Consider the following 19,110-nt stretch of genomic DNA (forward strand, 5'->3'; position numbering starts at 1 on the left):
GAAGTAGATGCTGAGCGCAGCACAAAGACCCGCTCACAGAGAACTCTCGCTAACCAGCGGACACGCCTTTCCCAGTGGGCAACAAACGCAAACAGATAAGAAAGACAACAGTCAGGTGTGACAAGATGAGCCTGGAGGAATCTCGTGAAGTGAATTCAGCTGGACACAGAAAGGCAGCAGCAGGACTCACACATACGATCTAAAATGTACATGCAGGAGCAGAGGATAAAATGGTATTACCGGAAGCTCACCGACAATGGAAACAATCTATGAAGAAAATATGACTGAATACATATACATCAGGTATTGGGTGTACTAAAATTCACAGTGCACTCACTGGTCAAAAAGGACAGAAAGGTCCAGACACACGAATAGCAGATGGTGTGGAGAGTGTCATCACCGGACATATTCCAGGTTCCTAACCCCCTAAGACATACCAATAACAAGACTTCAGAGCTAATTACACTACAGATGAAACAGACTTTATAGGGACTCCAGGACATCCATTCTAGTTCACAGCTGAGGACAGCACATTCTTCTCAGCTCATGGCACTGTCTCCCCAAGAAACCACACATTTCAAGCCACAGAAAGTGAAATAATTCTTTGTATCTCATCAGCTCATAATGGAACAAATATTAGAGGCCAACAAGAGAAAACACAGAAACGTTACACACAGACACGGAACAATGTATCTTCATTAACCAATGAATGGGTCAGTGCAGTGACCGTGGAAGGAGTTGAGAATTTCCTACACGGCTTCACTAGAACTCGTGGGGTGCAGCAGAGAGTTCCAAAAGGGGGTTGTAGTCATGAATGACAGTATTAAAAGTTCAGAGAGATCTCAAGTAAATAACCTAACTGAACACCAGTGTCTTAGAGAAATGAGAAGAGCAGAAAGAAGGAGGTCAGAAGTAGAGTGCAACGAAGATCAGTGTAAATCCAGCCATTGGATTCCCAGTGAGGGGCCCGAACCACGGTGGGAAAAGGAAATTTCTAATAGCAGTGTAGGGAAAAGGGGATATTCAGATGTAGATAGGCAGAAGACTGAACGGGATAAAAGATTGCCCTCTCTCATTCTGCACATACACAAAGTCAATCCGAAACGGATTGAACTCCTTAGCGTCAGACCTGCCGCAACCCTGACCCTGCTGGAGGAAAAGCACATTGCGAAAGAGGTCTGGGTAAGGAAAGGATTTCTTTACACAGGACTCCGGCAGCTCAGAAAATAACAGCAAAGGGTTTTTGACTCAAGCTAAAAAAGCACATGAGGAACACACCATACTACCAGAAAGTGCTTACGAATTGGGAGAAAGTCTGTGACAGCTATCCATCTGACAAAGAATTAAAAAACAAAATACACAAAGAACTAAACTAAAAAGAATCAAAATAACAAACAATCCAATTAATAAATGAGGAAATGATACTACATAGATACTTCTCAGAAGTAGAAACAACTAATAAACACAAGAAAAAAATTTAACATCCTTAGCCATCCGGGAACCATCAACCAAATGTATAGTGAGATCCCATCTTCGGAATGGAAAACAGGCAACGAAGGTTAGTAACGCTGCGGATGTCAACACGCCCTTAAGACTGTTGGTGGGGATGTAAATCAGGCCAGCCACTACTATGAAAATGAGCCCAGGTTCCTCAACGAAATCGAAAACCCCAGGACCTGAAGTATCCAAGCCAGCACACCCCAGGCTGCCCCCCTGCACAGCCAGCTTCATCTTGACTAGAGAATCAACCCCGATGCCTGTTCACGGATTCAGAAAGTGTGACATATTGACAACAGAAATCAGTCAACCATGAAACAGACGAACAGTCTTTACAGTAAAACGAACAAACCTGGAGGAATTTTATGAGGTGAAGTGAGTGAGACGCTGGAAGACAAGGCATGAACTCACGCTCAATCTAAAACAGACTCAAAAGCTGAGGAGAAAATGGCGTTTACCAGAAGCTTAGGAGATATTGGCCAAGGGACATTAAGTTTGAGTTGAGCAGAAGGAGTAGGTTTTTTTGTTTTTTTTTAATGAAATCTCCTGTGTGGCACAGTGATGTGGTGTATCTATTATACAGTGAAAATCAATGTTTGCACCCAAACATTGTGAGGTGTGTACGTAAAGTGATAGGTGAACACACACACACACACACACACACACACACACACACACACACACACCACCATGTGATGTCCACATAAAGCAATTACATTCGTTATATATAATTACATGTCAGTTAAAAATAAAACCAAAACCTATGATGAAAGCTTAAAGTGATCCTGTGTCCTGCTTTCCCCCTCTCCCCATGTTTCCCACACACCCTCCCTCGGAGCTGAAGACTAGCACTCACCTGTCAATGAACTGATCGATGATGACCATGTCACCAGGCTGGATCTCCTCTCTCAAGGACCCGCAAGCTGTGGTCACAATGACATGTGTACAGCCCTCTTCCTTCAAGGCCCAGATGTTCGCCTGGTAGTTGACTTTTGAAGGCATGATGGTGTGATGTCTGCCGTGTCTAAGAAAGGAGATGGGAGTATGGATCACCCCTCAGAGCAGGGAGCTTTAACCGTTACAAAGAAAGAGAGCAAAACTGTTCCTGGTGGATACCTCGAAACCCTTCCGCCTCATTGAGTAAACCGTGAAATGTCAATCTATCATGTCCTGCTCTTCTGGGTGAAGATCAGCTCTTTCATGACTACTGTTCCGGGGTAAACGGAATCAGTTTGTCGTTTCTGTCCTGGAACTTAGAAACCCACCTGCCCCTGCCTCCTCAGTGTTGGGATTAAAGGTGAGCACCACCAACGTCCATCCTTGAACTGTAGATCTAACCTTGACATGGACCCCAGGCTGTGACTATACTTGGAGTCAGGTTTGTTTGTTTGTTTTAAGAGAAAAACTTGTAGATGCAGCGAACAGAGTATGGGTCCTGGGAAAGCAACACGTGCTTTTCCGTTCCCCAGCTCCTTGTAATGGATTTTTAAAATATAATTAATTTAGTTTATAGTAGAATGAACATAAATGTATTACAGTAAAGTTAGAACTCTCAAGAGTAGGAGGAATTCCAGCAGAGAAACCTCTTGTTTTACTAAGCTGGGGTTTACTATGCCCCTTTAGAAAAGAATGAACACTTTTGCTAGTAGTGTTGGCACATGTTGTTAAGAGGAACATGGGACACTCCTGATGGATGTACTTAGGGAAGAGTCTGAAATAAGTCTATGACTTCTGTGTGCGCAGCCCTCCCTTTTGTGCCAACCAATTGGAAGCCAAGATTTCTTGGCCATGGTATCAAGGCAGAAAGCATAAAGGAAAAAGCAACAGACTAGGATATATGAAAGGTGGTAAACTCTTGGAATTCTCTAAGACCTCCACCTAGTTCTGTAAATACAGGAGGCATCACAGAAATCATGGCAGAGGATGGTGAACTAGAACTTGTCAAAAGGATTATCCCTGACAGTTGACAACTTGAAAGAAGGTCAAGGTGGTGCGGCTGTACAATGGGAAAGAAACGCAGACTGGCTCCACTGAAGGAAGAACTTAGAACCCAAGGCATTCCTAAAGTCACCTTCACAGAGCTTTGTCAGGGTCGGATGGTGAGATGGGCCATAGCTTGAAGTTTTTGTGATGATGTCACAGTACCGTCACCTCCAAGCAAACGAAGAAAATTAGAAAAGCCAAGGAAGGAAACCCATTACTTTTGTAGTGTTGGAGTCCGCAAAAGAATTATCTCTCAAAGCCTCATCTTTGGGCTCTGAGACAGTGGAAGGCATAGTGGTTTAACAACATGGATAGAAAAAGTCCTCACTGATCTGAAGGTGCAACATAAGTGGATTCCCTGTGGAAGAGAAGAAGTTAGCCTTTTCCTGACAGCCATAGAAAACTCGTGGATTCATTTAAGGTGGAAGAGAAGAGAGTGAGTAAGGCAGCTGCGGGGGGTTGGGGGCAAGGGGGGTGCCTCAGGCTCCCGAGGACATCATCTTAGCGTAGGAAGACAGAAAGTCCACTCCCAAAGAGCTGAGCAGTGGCCAAGACGTGGACCACTGCCCTAAGAGAGTGCCTTGTGTGGGCCTGATGCACTGGAAGGTGATCCTATCTTTGTAACTGTTAAAGTCCCCTGTTGGTGGCCAAGAGGGGACACCAGAAGCCACCGAGGGTGAAAGGATGAAAGGGATGAGGAAAGGGGAGGGATGGAGGTGGGGGAAAGCTGTAAGGGCTCCATCGCTGGAGGAGAGGAGAGGCTTCTGAGATAAGGGACCACCCGGATGTTGCGGCTGGACATTACCTGTGTAAGTGTTTAATGAACATTAAGAAGGAGGCAGACGATGCCGTAGTTGAAATGCATTGGGCCGAGGGCTAGAATAGGGATTTGATGAACCAGCTTTGCACTTACATAACCAAATTATGAGGCGCGTTGCTAGTTAATTCCTAGTTTCTTCTACAATTAGAAATGTCTCTGTCTGCTGCTAGGGATATGGTGCAATGGCCTTATGTGCTTAGTATCCAGAAGTTACCCTGTGTTGAGTCCCTTACATCTAACATCAATACAAGGAAAAAAGAAACAATCTATAAAATAGCTTGCTTTCGAGGTAGAACCTGTTGGGAAGTCAGAAGAATTTCACCACTGCTCCATTAGTGACCCCATGTGGAGTCATCTTACAAAGCACACGTTTAGTTGGATGTGCTCTGTGGCACTTGTAATCCTACTACTTGGAGGCTAAGGCAGGAAGACTGCTATGGGTGTAAGGTCAGTCTACGCTACAGAGAAAGACACTTGTCTAAATAAAAAGAAGAGAAAAGCAGAAATGAATCCATTTTTAATCCTTCCCCTCTTAAAAGTTATCTGGAGATTATCTATCTATCTATCTATCTATCTATCTATCTATCTATCTATCTATCTATCTATCTATCTATCTATTGTACAGGGCCTCAGAAGGAATTACAACTACTGCAACAGCAGGTAAACTTAGGAACTTAGATCTTACTCCAGCAGTTTATCTCAGCCAAAGGCCAGAGGGGCTCAGAGGGCATCGGGTTTGGGTTGGTGCTGCCTAGAACATGTCTGTCACTAAGGGTTGCTTGGTGATGAGGGTAGCGGTGTTCTCCTGTGAAGGCAATAAAAACAGCAGGGCAGAGGCCTGGGAATGCTCATTGTTGCCTTCAAGGCATCTGCTTTCTCAAGGAACCTAGAATTAATGGAGCCGGCCCCCAGACAGGAGCTAGCCTGGTGATAGGGGGTCAGTGTGTCAGGGGGAGCCATCTTAGTCTGGCCAAGCAGAGGGCCTGACTGGGGAACACACCGGAAACTGCACGGTCATCGCTCACTGCCGTTCTGACACTGCAGTCAGAAGCAGAACTGAGTGAGCTGAGGTGTAGCCGAGGCAAGACCTAATGTGCCTGTCAGCCGGGCAGCATCGTTTGCAACAGTTGCACTGCTTTTTAAAATGTGAAACGGAATGTTTTGTTTTTTAATATGAGACTTAAGAATTTAAAAAAAAACCTTATTTTGAGTAATTTATCAATATTGTTCAATATACCGTCAATTTTTAATGGCGAAAATCTGTTGTTCCACTGAGACTTGACGGTGCTCCAGAGAGCCAGGGCTTTCCTCAAGAAGTAGTAAGCACTGAGAGAGAGAAAGCGCGACTTTCTAAAAGTATACTGATTTAAACCACAGGCTCCGGAGGCCCACAGCTTTTCTTTTAAAAATGGCAACAAACGTTTTTCAGTTGGTAACAAAAATGAGAAATGGTGAACAAGTCATGGACACCAAATGCAGCACTGTATGTGCTGGAAACAGTGGGCAAAAAGGGCTTAAAAATAATTATAGAAAAGGGACCAATATTTTAGTTAAAGATTTTTTTTAGAATCTTTCTGTATATAAAAAAATTCAATAAATATTTATCCAAAAATGTTTGCATATACAGACATTTTATAAAACATAAAATATGTTTTATATATAATTGTTTTTCAGGTAGACCTGGGTCCAAAGCTATAGTTTAACATAGAGCATTCTTCTGTTAGGGCAAGCCATCTCAGTTTCCAATTTCCTTAAAGTTGGTGCATTGGTTTTCCAAACATAATATCCTGACATCTTTTTTAGTAGCTACACATCAAGTAGGCATTACTTTTTCAAAGGGTTTACAGGCTAAATGCCATTTCATTAAGATGCTATGTATTTGCACCTATGACAGGTCCCGTAAAGAATTATTACTCCTGGCGGTGGTTACAGCAATGCTCACGCCCTGACTCCCGCACCCAGGAGGCAAAGGCAGGTGGATCTTTGTGTTGAAGTCAGCTTGTTTTACAGAAAGAGCTCTAGGGCAACAAAGGAACTCGTTCTCAGAAAAACCAAACCAACCAAACAAAAAGACCCAAAACAAAACAAACAAAAAAAAAGGAATTGTCACTAAACATATCCAAAAAGGCTACGAGATTCCCCACTATGAGATTCCCCACAACCCTCCCCAGAGGAACCAACTCCTTGACCTCAGAGTCCTAGCTACTGGAACTGGGAGGAACCACTTCATGTTTATCTTACTCCACGCTCACTGGCCTTCTTTGCTTCCATAATTATTCTTGCCCAGACTCTGACCCTCTTTAGATCTCAGCACCAAGACGGAGAAGTATATGTACCCATCTCACTGCATACGACTACTACACTAATGTTCCCCCTGTGTCTCCTTGATGCCCACCTCTACAATACAATCTGCCCCAAGGGCAATGCCCTCGCCTGCCTTCCTCAGTAGCACCCGTCATGTAAAGATTACTCTGTTGGACAAACATATGATGCGTTTGGTTAAAATTATTTGAGCACCTGAAACACACAGACATGAGCCTGAGAATCCATGCCCATTTAGGATACTCGGGTCAACAGCTGTAAATGGCTCAATTTTTAAAGTTAATTTTAGGGGCTGGAGAGATGGCTCAGTGGTTAAGAGGACTGGCCGCTCTTCCAGAGGACCCAAGTTCAATTCCCAACACCCACATGGCAGATCACAACTGTCTGTAATACCTGTTCCAGAGGATCCAACACCCTCATACAGACATACATGCCAGCAAGACGCTCATGTGTATAAGGGTAAATTAAAATTAATCCTCAAACTCACATTGGTTACATGGCATTTTTATGTTCTTATGCGCAATGTTTTATAAACATGTCTAGACTATCTGGGCCTCTTGAAAAACTAACACATGTGATGTCCCACTGAAGTAGCTTTGCTTTTTTTTTTTTTTTTATTAAATTGAAAATTACTTATACTCAGTGCGAGGTTGATTCCCTTTCCCGGTTCACGGGCAAACATCCCCCTCCCCTCCCCTTCCTTATGGGTGTTCCCTCCCCACCCTCCCCCATTACCCCCTCCCCCAACAGTCTAGTTCACTGGGGTTCAGTCTTAGCAGGACCCAGGGCTTCCCTTCCACTGGTGCTCTTACTAGGCTATTCATTGCTACCTATGAGGTCAGAGTCCAGGGTCAGTCCATGTATAGTCTTTAGGTAGTAGCTTAGTCCCTGGAAGCTCTGGTTGCTTGGCATTGTTGTACATATGGGGTCTCGAGCCCCTTCAAGCTCTTCCAGTTCTTTCTCTGATTGATGGGGTCCTATTCTCAGTTCAGTGGTTTGCTGCTGGCATTCGCCTCTGTATTTGCTGTATTCTGGCTGTGTCTCTCAGGAGCGATCTACATCCGGCTCCTATCGGTCTGCACTTATTTGCTTCATCCATCTTGTCTAATTGGGTGGCTGTATATGTATGGGCCACATGTGGGGCAGGCTCTGAATGGGTGTTCCTTCAGTCTCTGTTTTAATCTTTGCCTCTCTCTTCCCTGCCAAGGGTATTCTTGTTCCCCTTTTAAAGAAGGAGTGAAGCATTCACATTTTGATCATCCATCTTGAGTTTCATTTGTTCTAGGCATCTACGGTAATTCAAGCATTTGGGCTAATAGCCACTTATCAATGAGTGCATACCATGTATGTCTTTCTGTGATTGGGTCAGCTCACTCAGGATGATATTTTCCAGTTCCAACCATTTGCCTACGAATTTCATAAAGTCGTTGTTTTTGATAGCTGAGTAATATTCCATTGTGTAGATGTACCACATTTTCTGTATCCATTCCTCTGTTGAAAGGCATCTGGGTTCTTTCCAGCTTCTGGCTATTATAAATAAGGCTGCAATGAACATAGTAGAGCACGTGTCTTTTTTATATGTTGGGGCATCTTTTGGGTGTATGCCCAAGAGAGGTATAGCTGGATCCTCAGGCAGCTCAATGTCCAATTTTCTGAGGAACCTCCAGACTGATTTCCAGAATGGTTGTACCAGTCTGCAATCCCACCAACAATGGAGGAGTGTTCCTCTTTCTCCACATCCTCGCCAGCATCTGCTGTCACCTGAGTTTTTGATCTTTGCCATTCTCACTGGTGTGAGGTGAAATCTCAGGGTTGTTTTGATTTGCATTTCCCTTATGACTAAAGATGTTGAACATTTCTTTAGGTGTTTCTCAGCCATTCGGCATTCCTCAGCTGTGAATTCTTTGTTTAGCTCGGAACCCCATTTTTTAATAGGGTTATTTGTTTCCCTGCGGTCTAACTTCTTGAGTTCTTTGTATATTTTGGATATAAGGCCTCTATCTGTTGTAGGATTGGTAAAGATCTTTTCCCAATCTGTTGGTTGCCGTTTTGTCCTAACGACAGTGTCCTTTACCTTACAGAAGCTTTGCAGTTTTATGAGATCCCATTTGTCGATTCTTGATCTTAGAGCATAAGCCATTGGTGTTTTGTTTAGGAAATTTTTTCCAGTGCCCATGTGTTCCAGATGCTTCCTAGTTTTTCTTCTATTAGTTTGAGTGTGTCTGGTTTGATGTGGAGGTCCTTGATCCACTTGGACTTAAGCTTTGTACAGGGTGATAAGCATGGATCGATCTGCATTCTTCTACATGCTGACCTCCAGTTGAACCAGCACCATTTGCTGAAAATGCTATCTTTTTCCATTGGATGGTTTTGGCCCTTTGTCAAAAAATCAAGTGACCATAGGTGTGGGGTTCATTTCTGGGTCTTCAATTCTATTCCATTGGTCTATCTGTCTGTCTCTGTACCAATACCATGCAGTTTTTATCACTATTGTCTCGTAATACTGCTTGAGTTCAGCGATAGTGATTCCCCCTGAAGTCTTTTTATTGTTGAGGATAGCTTTAGCTATCCTGGGTTTTTTGTTATTCCAGATGAATTTGCAAATTGTTCTGTCTAACTCTTTGAAGAATTGGGTTGGTATTTTGATGGGGATTGCATTGAATCTGTAGATCGCTTTTGGTAAAATGGCCATTTTTACTATATTAATCCTGCCAATCCATGAGCATGGGAGATCTTTCCATCTTCTGAGGTCTTCTTCAATTTCTTTCTTCAGTGTCTTCAAGTTCTTATTGTACAGATCTTTTACTTGCTTGGTTAAAGTCACACCGAGGTACTTTATAATATTTGGGTCTATTATGAAGGGTGTCGTTTCCCTAATTTCTTTCTCGGCTTGTTTCTCTTTTGTATAGAGGAAGGCAACTGATTTATTTGAGTTAATTTTATACCCAGCCACTTTGCTGAAGTTGTTTATCAGCTTTAGTAGTTCTCTGGTGGAACTTTTGGGATCACTCAAATATACTATCATATCATCTGCAAATAGTGATATTTTGACTTCTTCTTTTCCAATCTGTATCCCCTTGACCTCCTTTTGTTGTCTGATTGCTCTGGCTAGAACTTCAAGAATTATATTGAATAAGTAGGGAGAGAGTGGGCAGCCTTGTCTAGTCCCTGATTTTAGTGGGATTGCTTCAAGTTTCTCTCCATTTAGTTTAATGTTAGCAACTGGTTTGCTGTATATGGCTTTTACTATGTTTAGGTATGGGCCTTGAATTCCTATTCTTTCCAGGACTTTTATCATGAAGGGGTGTTGAATTTTGTCAAATGCTTTCTCAGCATCTAATGAAATGATCATGTGGTTTTGTTCTTTCAGTTTGTTTATATAATGGAGCACGTTGATGGTTTTCCGTATATTAAACCATCCCTGCATGCCTGGGATGAAGCCTACTTGATCATGGAGGATGATTGTTTTGTTGTGCTCCTGGATTGGGTTTGCCAGGATTTTATTGAGTATTTTTGCGTCGATATTCATAAGGGAAATTGGTCTGAAGTTCTCTTTCTTTGTTGTGTCTTTGTGTGTTTTAGGTATAAGAGTAATTGTGGCTTCGTAGAAGGTATTCGGTAGTGATCCATCTGTTTCGATTTTGTGGAATAGTTTGGATAATATTGGTATGAGGTCTTCTATGAAAGTTTGATAGAATTCTGCACTAAACCCGTCTGGACCTGGGCTCTTTTTGGTTGGGAGACCTTTAATGACTGCTTCTATTTCCTTAGGAGTTATGGGGTTGTTTAACTGGTTTATCTGTTCCTGATTTAATTTCGGTACCTGGTATCTGTCTAGGAAATTGTCCATTTCCTGCAGATTTTCAAGTTTTGTTGAATATAGGTTTTTATAGTAAGATCTGATGATTTTTTGAATTTCCTCTGAATCTGTAGTTATGTCTCCCTTTTCATTTCTGATTTTGTTAATTTGGACACACTCTCTGTGTCCTCTCGTTAGTCTGGCTAGGGGTTTATCTATCTTGTTGATTTTCTCAAAGAACCAACTTTTGGTTCTGTTGATTCTTTCTATGGTCCTTTTTGTTTCTACTTGGTTGATTTCAGTTCTGAGTTTGATTATTTCCTGCCTTCTACTCCTCCTGGGTGTATTTGCTTCTTTTTGTTCTAGAGCTTTTAGGTGTGCTGTCAAGCTGCTGACATATGCTCTTTCCTGTTTCTTTCTGCAGGCACTCAGCGCTATGAGTTTTCCTCTTAGCACAGCTTTCATCGTGTCCCATAAGTTTGGGTATGTTGTACCTTCATTTTCATTAAATTCTAAAAAGTTTTTAATTTCTTTCTTTATTTTTTCCTTGACCAGGTTATCATTGAGTAGAGCATTGTTCAATTTCCAAGTATATGTGGGCATTCTTCCTTGATTGTTATTGAAGACCAATTTTAGGCCGTGGTGGTCTGATAGCACGCGTGGGATTATTTCTATCTTTCTGTACCTGTTGAGGCCCGTTTTTTGACCAATTATATGGTCAATTGGAGAAAGTACCATGAGGAGCTGAGAAGAAGGTATATCCTTTTGCTTTAGGATAGAATGTTCTATAAATATCCGTTAAGTCCATTTGGCTCATGACTTCTCTTAGTCTGTCTACGTCTCTGTTTAATTTCTGTTTCCATGATCTGTCCATTGATGAGAGTGGGGTGTTGAAATCTCCCACTATTATTGTGTGAGGTACAATGTGTGTTTTGAGCTTTAGTAAGGTTTCTTTTAAGTATGTAGGTGCCCTTGTGTTTGGGGCATTGATATTTAGGATTGAGAGTTCATCTTGGTGGATTTTTCCTTTGATGAATATGAAGTGTCCTTCCTTATCTTTTTTGATGACTTTTAGTTGAAAATTGATTTTATCTGATATTAGAATGGCTACTCCAGCTTGCTTCTTCCGACCATTTGCTTGGAAAGTTGTTTTCCAGCCTTTCACTCTGAGGTAGTGTCTGTCTTTGTCTCTGAGGTGTGTTCCCTGTAGGCAGCAGAATGCAGGGTCCTCGTTGTATCCAGTTTGTTAATCTATGTCTTTTTATTGGGGAGTTGAGGCCATTGATGTTGAGAGATATTATGAATAGTGATTATTGCTTCCGTTATATTCATATTTGGATGTGAGGTTATGTTTGTGTGCTTTTCTTCTCTTGCTTTGTTGCCAAGACGATTAGTTTCTTGCTTCTTCTAGGGTATAGCTTGCCTCCTTATGTTGGGCTTTTACCATTTATTATCCTTTGTAGTGCTGGATTTGTAGAAAGATATTGTGTAAATTTGGTTTTGTCATGGAATATCTTGGTTTCTCCATCTATGTTAATTGAGAGTTTTGCAGGATACAGTAGCCTGGGCTGGCATTTGTGTTCTCTTAGGGTCTGTATGACATCAGTCCAGGATCTTCTGGCCTTCATAGTTTCTGGCGAGAAGTCTGGTGTGATTCTGATAGATCTGCCTTTATATGTTACTTGACCTTTTTCCCTTACTGCTTTTAATATTCTTTTTCTTTATTTTGTGCGTTTGGTGTTTTGACTATTATGTGACGGAGGTGTTTCTTTTCTGGTCCAATCTATTTGGAGTTCTGTAGGCTTCTTGTATGCCTATGGGTATCTCTTTTTTTAGGTTAGGAAGTTTTTTTTTCTATGATTTTGTTGAAGATATTTACTGGTCCTTTGAGCTGGGAGTCTTCACTCTCTTCTATACCTATTATCCTTAGATCTTCTCATTGAGTCCTGGATTTCCTGTATGTTTTGGACCAGTAGCTTTTTCCGCTTTACATTATCCTTGACAGTTGAGTCAATGACTTCTATGGAATCTTCTGCTCCTGAGATTCTCTCTTCCATCTCTTGTATTCTGTTGGTGAAGCTTGTATCTACAGCTCCTTGTCTCTTCTTTTGGTTTTCAATATCCAGGGTTGTTTCCATGTGTTCTTTTTTTTTTTTTTTTTTGTTTCTATTTTTCGAAGCTGGGGACCGAACCCAGGGCCTTGCACTTCCTAGGCAAGTGCTCTACCCATGTGTTCTTTCTTGATTGCTTCTATTTTCATTTTTAATTCCTTCAACTGTTTGATTGTGTTTTCCTGGAATTCTTTCAGGGATTTTTGTGACTCCTCTCTATGGGCTTCTACTTGTTTATTTATGTTTTCCTGGAATTCTTTCAGGCATTTTTGCGATTCCTCTCTGTAATCTTCTACTTGTTTATTTATGTTTTCCTGTGTCTCTCTAAGGGAGTTCTTCACGTCTTTCTTGAAGTCCTCCAGCATCATGATCAAATATGATTTTGAAACTAGATCTTGCTTTTCTGGTGTGTTTGGATATTCCATGTTTGTTTTGGTGGGAGAATTGGGCTCCGATGATGCCATGTAGTCTTGGTTTCTGTTGCTTGGGTTCCTGCGCTTGCCTTTCGCCATCAGATTATCTCTAGCGTTACTTTGTTCTGCTATCTGACAGTGGCTAGACTGTCCTATAAGCCTGTGTGTCAGGAGTGCTGTAGACCTGTTTTACTGTTTTCTTTCAGCCAGTTATGGGGACAGAGTGTTCTGCTTTCGGGCGTGTAGTTTTTCTTCTCTACAGGTCTTCAGCTGTTCCTGTGGGCCTGTGGCTTGAGTTCACCAGGCAGGTCACTTGCAGCAGAAAAGTTGGTCTTACCTGTGGTCCCGAGGATCAAGTTCGCTCGCAGGGTGCTGCCCACGGGCTCTCTGCGGCGGCAGCGACCAGGAAGATCTGCGCCGCCTCTTCCAGGAGCCTCCGTGCACCAGGGTTCCAGATGGCCTTTGGTGTTTTCCTCTGGCGTCTGAGATGTGTGTGCGTAGAGCAGTCTCTTCTGGTTTCGCAGGCGTGTCTGCCTCTCTGAAGGTTTAGCTCTCCCTCCCACAGGATTTGGGTGCAGAGAACTGTTTATCCGGTCTGTTTCCTTCAGGTTCCTGTGGTGTCTCAGGCAGGGATCCTGCCGCTCCTGGGCCCTCCCCCACGGGAGCCCAGAGGCCTTATACAGTTTCCTCTTGGGCCAGGGATGTGGGCAGGGGTGGGCAGTGTTGGTGGTCTCTTCCGCTATGCAGCCTCAGGAGTGCCCACCTGGCCAGGCGGTGAGGTCTCTGAAGTAGCTTTGTTAAGGGTTCATTTCTTTACCTCCGATAAGATAGCAATACACTGGAAGCGAGTAACACACAAGCCTGTCTTTGTTCAATGTTTGAAAGGTTTGTTTATAACTCACATATCTACTCGGTGTTGGAAAGTACACTTAAATCTATTTACATGCCTATTTGAAGATGTGTAATTTAAACAACCATTTCTTCCCCGAGCTTGAAAATCATTAGGCAATTCTCTAGCAATGACTACAGACCAAGGAAATCCATGAGGGGACAATTAACAACCTCATTTTAGTTTTAGTGGCCACCATGGACCTTCCACTTCACTGCTGTGGATGAAGCTTTGAAAGGCCTCGTTCATGTCTTACATATAATCCATACATCTAAGTGTGGGTTGGCCTGAGACTTGTTCCCCACCACTAGGCCATGTAACCCTTCTAGAAGGCACCACCTGTTGACATGCCTGAGAGAATCTGCTTTCAGGCCACATGTGGTAGGGAAGTTCCTGATGACGGTGCTCTCTGTGCAGCGGTGCACCCCGCAAGCCCTGCTCAGGGAGCGAGTAGACAAGCACAAGTAGCCCACATCAGTTCAGGGACCCGAAACCTCCTCCATACAGAAATACACCCACTCCTGCACGGGGATCTGCCCTGGACAAAGCATCTTATTATCTGATCATTGGAGGAAAGGAAACCATCAAAGGAAATTGTTTTGTCGTTAGGACAGTAACTGAAGCTTCAGTGTCAGTCAACCGACTGGTTTACAACCTGAAGTGGAGAAGGAGATCTCTGATCTCCTACATATTTGCAATCTGAACCTCTTCATGAGTAAACAGAGTCCCGGCTCCACAGACATGTAAGTCACACGTACATTATTACCTGTTCCCAGACTTTAAGTTAAATTTAAATTCTCCCAAAGTAGTAATGTTTCCAAATAAACCAAAACCAAGAACCAACTTAAGATACTTTACCTGGCAAGAAGCACACAGTCGACGTTCTTTATCTTCCCCAAAATTAAGGCATCAGATGGCTGCACGTGGGATGAAAAGAAAAGAGTTATGGCTTAGCAATTTTAAAACATGTAAACGGTTCTTAAAAGTTAGGATCGTGAAACCACAACAGATTGGTGGGAACCTGGAGTTTGAAGATAAAGCATAGGGAAAGGAGTTTAGATTCTTAATGAGTGACATTATTATCAAGAAATACTGACGGAGCTCTCTGCTAGCTGGGACTCAGCAGGCTCTGAGGGGCAGCAAGGGCCGAGGGAGCTTTACACGCGTCAGTGGCATTCGGATGACTCAAGAACAGTTGTGGCAGTCAAGGGTTTAGGGATTAAGGAAACACTGTGGGGAACACCAAGAACTCAGTGACAGAACTGCCTGCTTGTGATGTCCAGGCCTGAGACGGCCGTGAGATGTGTTGAAGTGTCACAGGGAAAAACTGGAGAACCAAGGTCATGAAGAAAGCCCAGGCTAAGAACAAGATGAGAGAGGACTTGGAAGAACCCAGGTCAGGTGAGGAACTCAGCTGAAAAGGCGGGCACGGCTGGGATGCAGCTCTTTTCAGAGGTCAGAAGAATGCCAGTCCCTGGAAGAGGCAATGTGGAATTAAGAATGTGGATGCCCTACTCACACAGGCTTGGTGGGACAGTATTATCTGGCTCATCTGGGCCAGAAAATGTCAAGTCATACAGACTCATCATCCAGTAAGTCACCAGCCTGTCTGGCAAATTACCGTAGTGTGACCTGGGCTTTAATTAGAAACAAATTTGAATGGAAAATGAACATCTCGACTTTTAGAAGTGTAAACCAAGAAGTTACACGTGTGTTCAAAAGCCATGACATCAGTCTCCTGTAGCTGAGGAAATCTAGCATGAGGACTTTGGCCTTGTAGGCTGTCCAAACAAAACCGACAGTTGCTCTCGATTTAAAAATAAAGCCAGTACATTCTCAGAGGCCTGACAGTACCAGAGTGATACCTCTTGTCCCTAATCCCCTGCCTAGAACATTTCACCCAAATAAATACAAAAGAGCATACCTTCTTCTTAGCACCCCATGGAACACTCTCCAATATTGATTATATACTCAGTCACAAAGCATGTCTCAACAGACACAAAAAAAGTGAAGTAACCCCTGCATCCATCAGACCACCATGGACTAAAGCTGGACTTCAACAATAACAGAAAGCCTACAAACTCATGGAAACGGAAGGAGTCTCTCCTCAGTGAGCACTGGGTCAAAGAAATAAAGAAATTAAAAACCTTCTAGAATTCAATGAAAGTGAACGGGCAACATACCCATGTGAATGAAAGCGGTGCTAAGAGGAAAGTTCACAGCACTAAGTGGCCTCATAAAGGATTCAGTGAGGTCTCGTACTCGCAAACATGAAAGCTCTGGGACGAAAGAAGCCAACGCTCAAGAGGAGTAGACTGCAGGAGATGATCAAACTGTGGGCTGAACTCAGTACAAGAGAAATGACGAGAACAAGACAAAGGAGTTGGTTCTTTGACAAAATCAACAAAATAGACAAACCCGTAGCCAAACTGATTAAAAGGCAGGGAGAGAATATACCAATTAACAAAACCAGAAGGAATGTGGGTGGAGGGGTGCATAACAGCAGACACCAAGGAAATCCAAAGAATTACCAGGTCTTATTTCAAAGACAGTCAAAATGGCAGCCTACAGAATAGGGAAAGATCTTCACCAACCCCACCACTTGACAGAGGACTGATATCTAAAATATATAAAGAACTCAAGAAACTAGATACCAACAAACCAAATAAGCCAATTAAAAAAATGGGGGTACAGAGCTGATCAGAATTCTCAGGAGAGGACTCTCTCATGGCAAAGAAGCACTTAAAGACATGTTCGATGCCCTTACTCATCAGGGAAATGAGACTCAAAATGACTCTGAGATTCAATCTAATACCTGTCAGGGGAGCAAAGATCAAAACCTCACATGCTGGAGAGGATGTGGAGCAAGGATGCTCTGGCCTCCATTGCTGGTGGGAGTACTGGTGGGAATCAATTTGGTGGTTTCTCAGAAAACTAGTTAGAGATTTACCTGAGGACCCAGCTAGAGCACTACTGGGCGTACACCCAAAGATGCTTCACCACGCCACAGGGACCCTGGCTCCACTCTGCTCACAGCGGCTTTATTTTTAATAGCCAGAAACTGGAAACAAACCAGAGATCTCTCAACTGAAGAATGCATAAAGAAAATGTGGTACATTTACAAAATGGAGTGTTATTCAGCTATTAAAAACAAAGACAACATGAGATTTGCAGGCAAATGGATGGAACTTGGGACTCTAGTGAGGTAACCCAGATTCAGAAAGACAGACGTGGTACGCACTCACTTGTAAGTGGGTATTAGTCATAAAGCACAGGACAACCATGCTACATTCCATGTAAGTGGTAAGGACAGCCCAAGGGGTTACATTTGAATCTCACTGAAAGGAGGAATAGATCAGGCACAGTGGGAGGACAGGAGTGGACTGTGAAGGGGAGGAGCTGGGGAGCGAAGAAGGGAGACCATGTGGAGAGAGAATGAAGGGGAGGTGACAGGGAGAGGCAACTGGACTGGGGCTGGGGGCATCTCTGGGACATGCTGGAAACCTTGGGCAATGGAAACTCCCCAGAATCTATGAGGGTGACCCCAGCTAAGACTCCTAGCAATGGGGGATATGGAACTTCAACAAGCCACCTCCTGTACCCAGGCAAGGCTGCCAATGGAGGGACTGGGACACGAAACCGGTCACAAAACCTTAGACTCACAACTTGTCCTGCCTACAGGATATGCAGGGGCAAGGGATGGAGTAAAATCTAAGGGAAGGGACAATCAATGACTGGCCCAGCCTGAGACCCACGTCATGAGAAGGAGCCCAGTCCTGACAGTATTATTTATATTTTGCTCTATTTGCAGACAGGGATCTAGCATGAATGTTGCCAGAGGGGCTTAATGCAGCAACTGTGGGAAGCTGATGTAGAGACCCAGAGACAAAACACTGAATGGAGATTGGCGGATCCTGTGAAAGAGGGGGAAGGAGGAGTCAGGGAGCTAGAGAGGTCAAGGACAGCACAAGAAAACCTACAGAATCTAACCTGGGCACATGGACACTGAAGTGCCAACCAGAGAGGAAGAATGGGATGGCCCCGGGCCCTCTGTACACATGAGCAGTTGTGCAGCTGAGGCTTCACGTGGGACTCCAAAGGGGGAGCTTGGACTGTCTGACTACACTGCCTGCCTGTGGATCCATTTCCTCCAACTGGGCTGCCTTGTTCAGCCTCATGGAGGAGGATGCACCTAACCTTGCTTCAGCCTGACGTGCCAGGGCTGGTGGAGGACCGCGGGGGCTCCTCCTCTTCTCTGTGAAGGAGAGAAGGATTGGACGTGCGTGTGTGTGCGTGTGCGTGTGCGTGTGTCTGGGAGGAGGGTAAGCGGGAAAGACTGGACCAGAGGAGGGAGAGGAAGGTTTAGTAGCCAGTAATAAGCGATGCCAAAGCCGGCCCTTCGCCAGCTGGACGTTAACCTTGCCAAATGGAGTATCCACATATTTTTCTGTTCTTCCTTCTAAAATTTCAGGGTCATCCAAGCCTGTTCCACCAATTATTCCAATCTAGGGGAGAAAGGAGAGGAAAGAAACTGTCATATCTGGTCATGCTTCACATCAAGCAAAGATACTTACCCTATTTACAGGCCCTTTCCTGTTCCCACCCATCCCAAAGGGGAAGCGATTCTGAAAACAGCAACCACGTAAAAGCCTTTTACTAAACAGAATCAGAGCAAAGAAACCCACACAAAGCAATAAAACCTGCGGGTCTTCTCTATTCTTGACACAGCCAACACAGGCCGATGTTCTGGACTGCACTACTTTTATTCCCCATTGAATCGCGCAAATAAGCAGAATATGACTTTTAGGTTAGAAATTGAGCCCAAAATTGTAAGAAGAGTTTTCTGATCAAAGTTGCTTCTCTGCCACATTTACTATGGAGTAAAGATAGCTTGATATAAAAACTTAGGCCTACTTTTTTGATAATGGGCTTTTTAAATATACCATGATATAAAATAAGAAATTTTCTTTTGATGCCACTATAACCATCTGGAAGGGATTGCAGGTTAAAGATGAGTGACGTCACAAGCTCTCACTGATGTATATATACTAACTAAATCAAAGTGCTATTCATATACAGCAGACGGTATTCCATACATTGTCTAATTCAAATATTTATTCCAAGTAGTTTTAACTCTTAAGTTCAAGCATATTTTTTTTCTCCCTCAGTTTCCTGAGACTCCCTGGAAACCCATGTTCTTAGAAAAAGTGGGGAAAGAAACCTGATCCTTTGAGTTGATCTGGAGTTGGAGTTTAGAACATTCCCAACAACCACAC

General features: G+C 43.3%; 1 protein-coding gene across 1 annotated transcript in view; it reads right to left on the minus strand.

Annotated features, from left to right (window-relative positions):
• Mtap (methylthioadenosine phosphorylase) overlaps positions 1-19,110 on the minus strand; it is a 53,185-nt gene that overhangs the window by 23,674 nt on the left and 10,401 nt on the right. The window contains exons 2-4 of the mRNA XM_032902124.1: positions 18,253-18,339; positions 14,693-14,751; positions 2,354-2,521 (exon numbers count right to left, since the gene is read on the minus strand). Coding sequence (XP_032758015.1) covers positions 2,354-2,521; positions 14,693-14,751; positions 18,253-18,339 — 314 coding nt within the window. The remainder of the gene's footprint in view (positions 1-2,353; positions 2,522-14,692; positions 14,752-18,252; positions 18,340-19,110) is intronic.

This window comes from Rattus rattus, chromosome 1, assembly GCF_011064425.1.
Source record: "Rattus rattus isolate New Zealand chromosome 1, Rrattus_CSIRO_v1, whole genome shotgun sequence".
Lineage (NCBI taxonomy): Eukaryota > Metazoa > Chordata > Mammalia > Rodentia > Muridae > Rattus > Rattus rattus.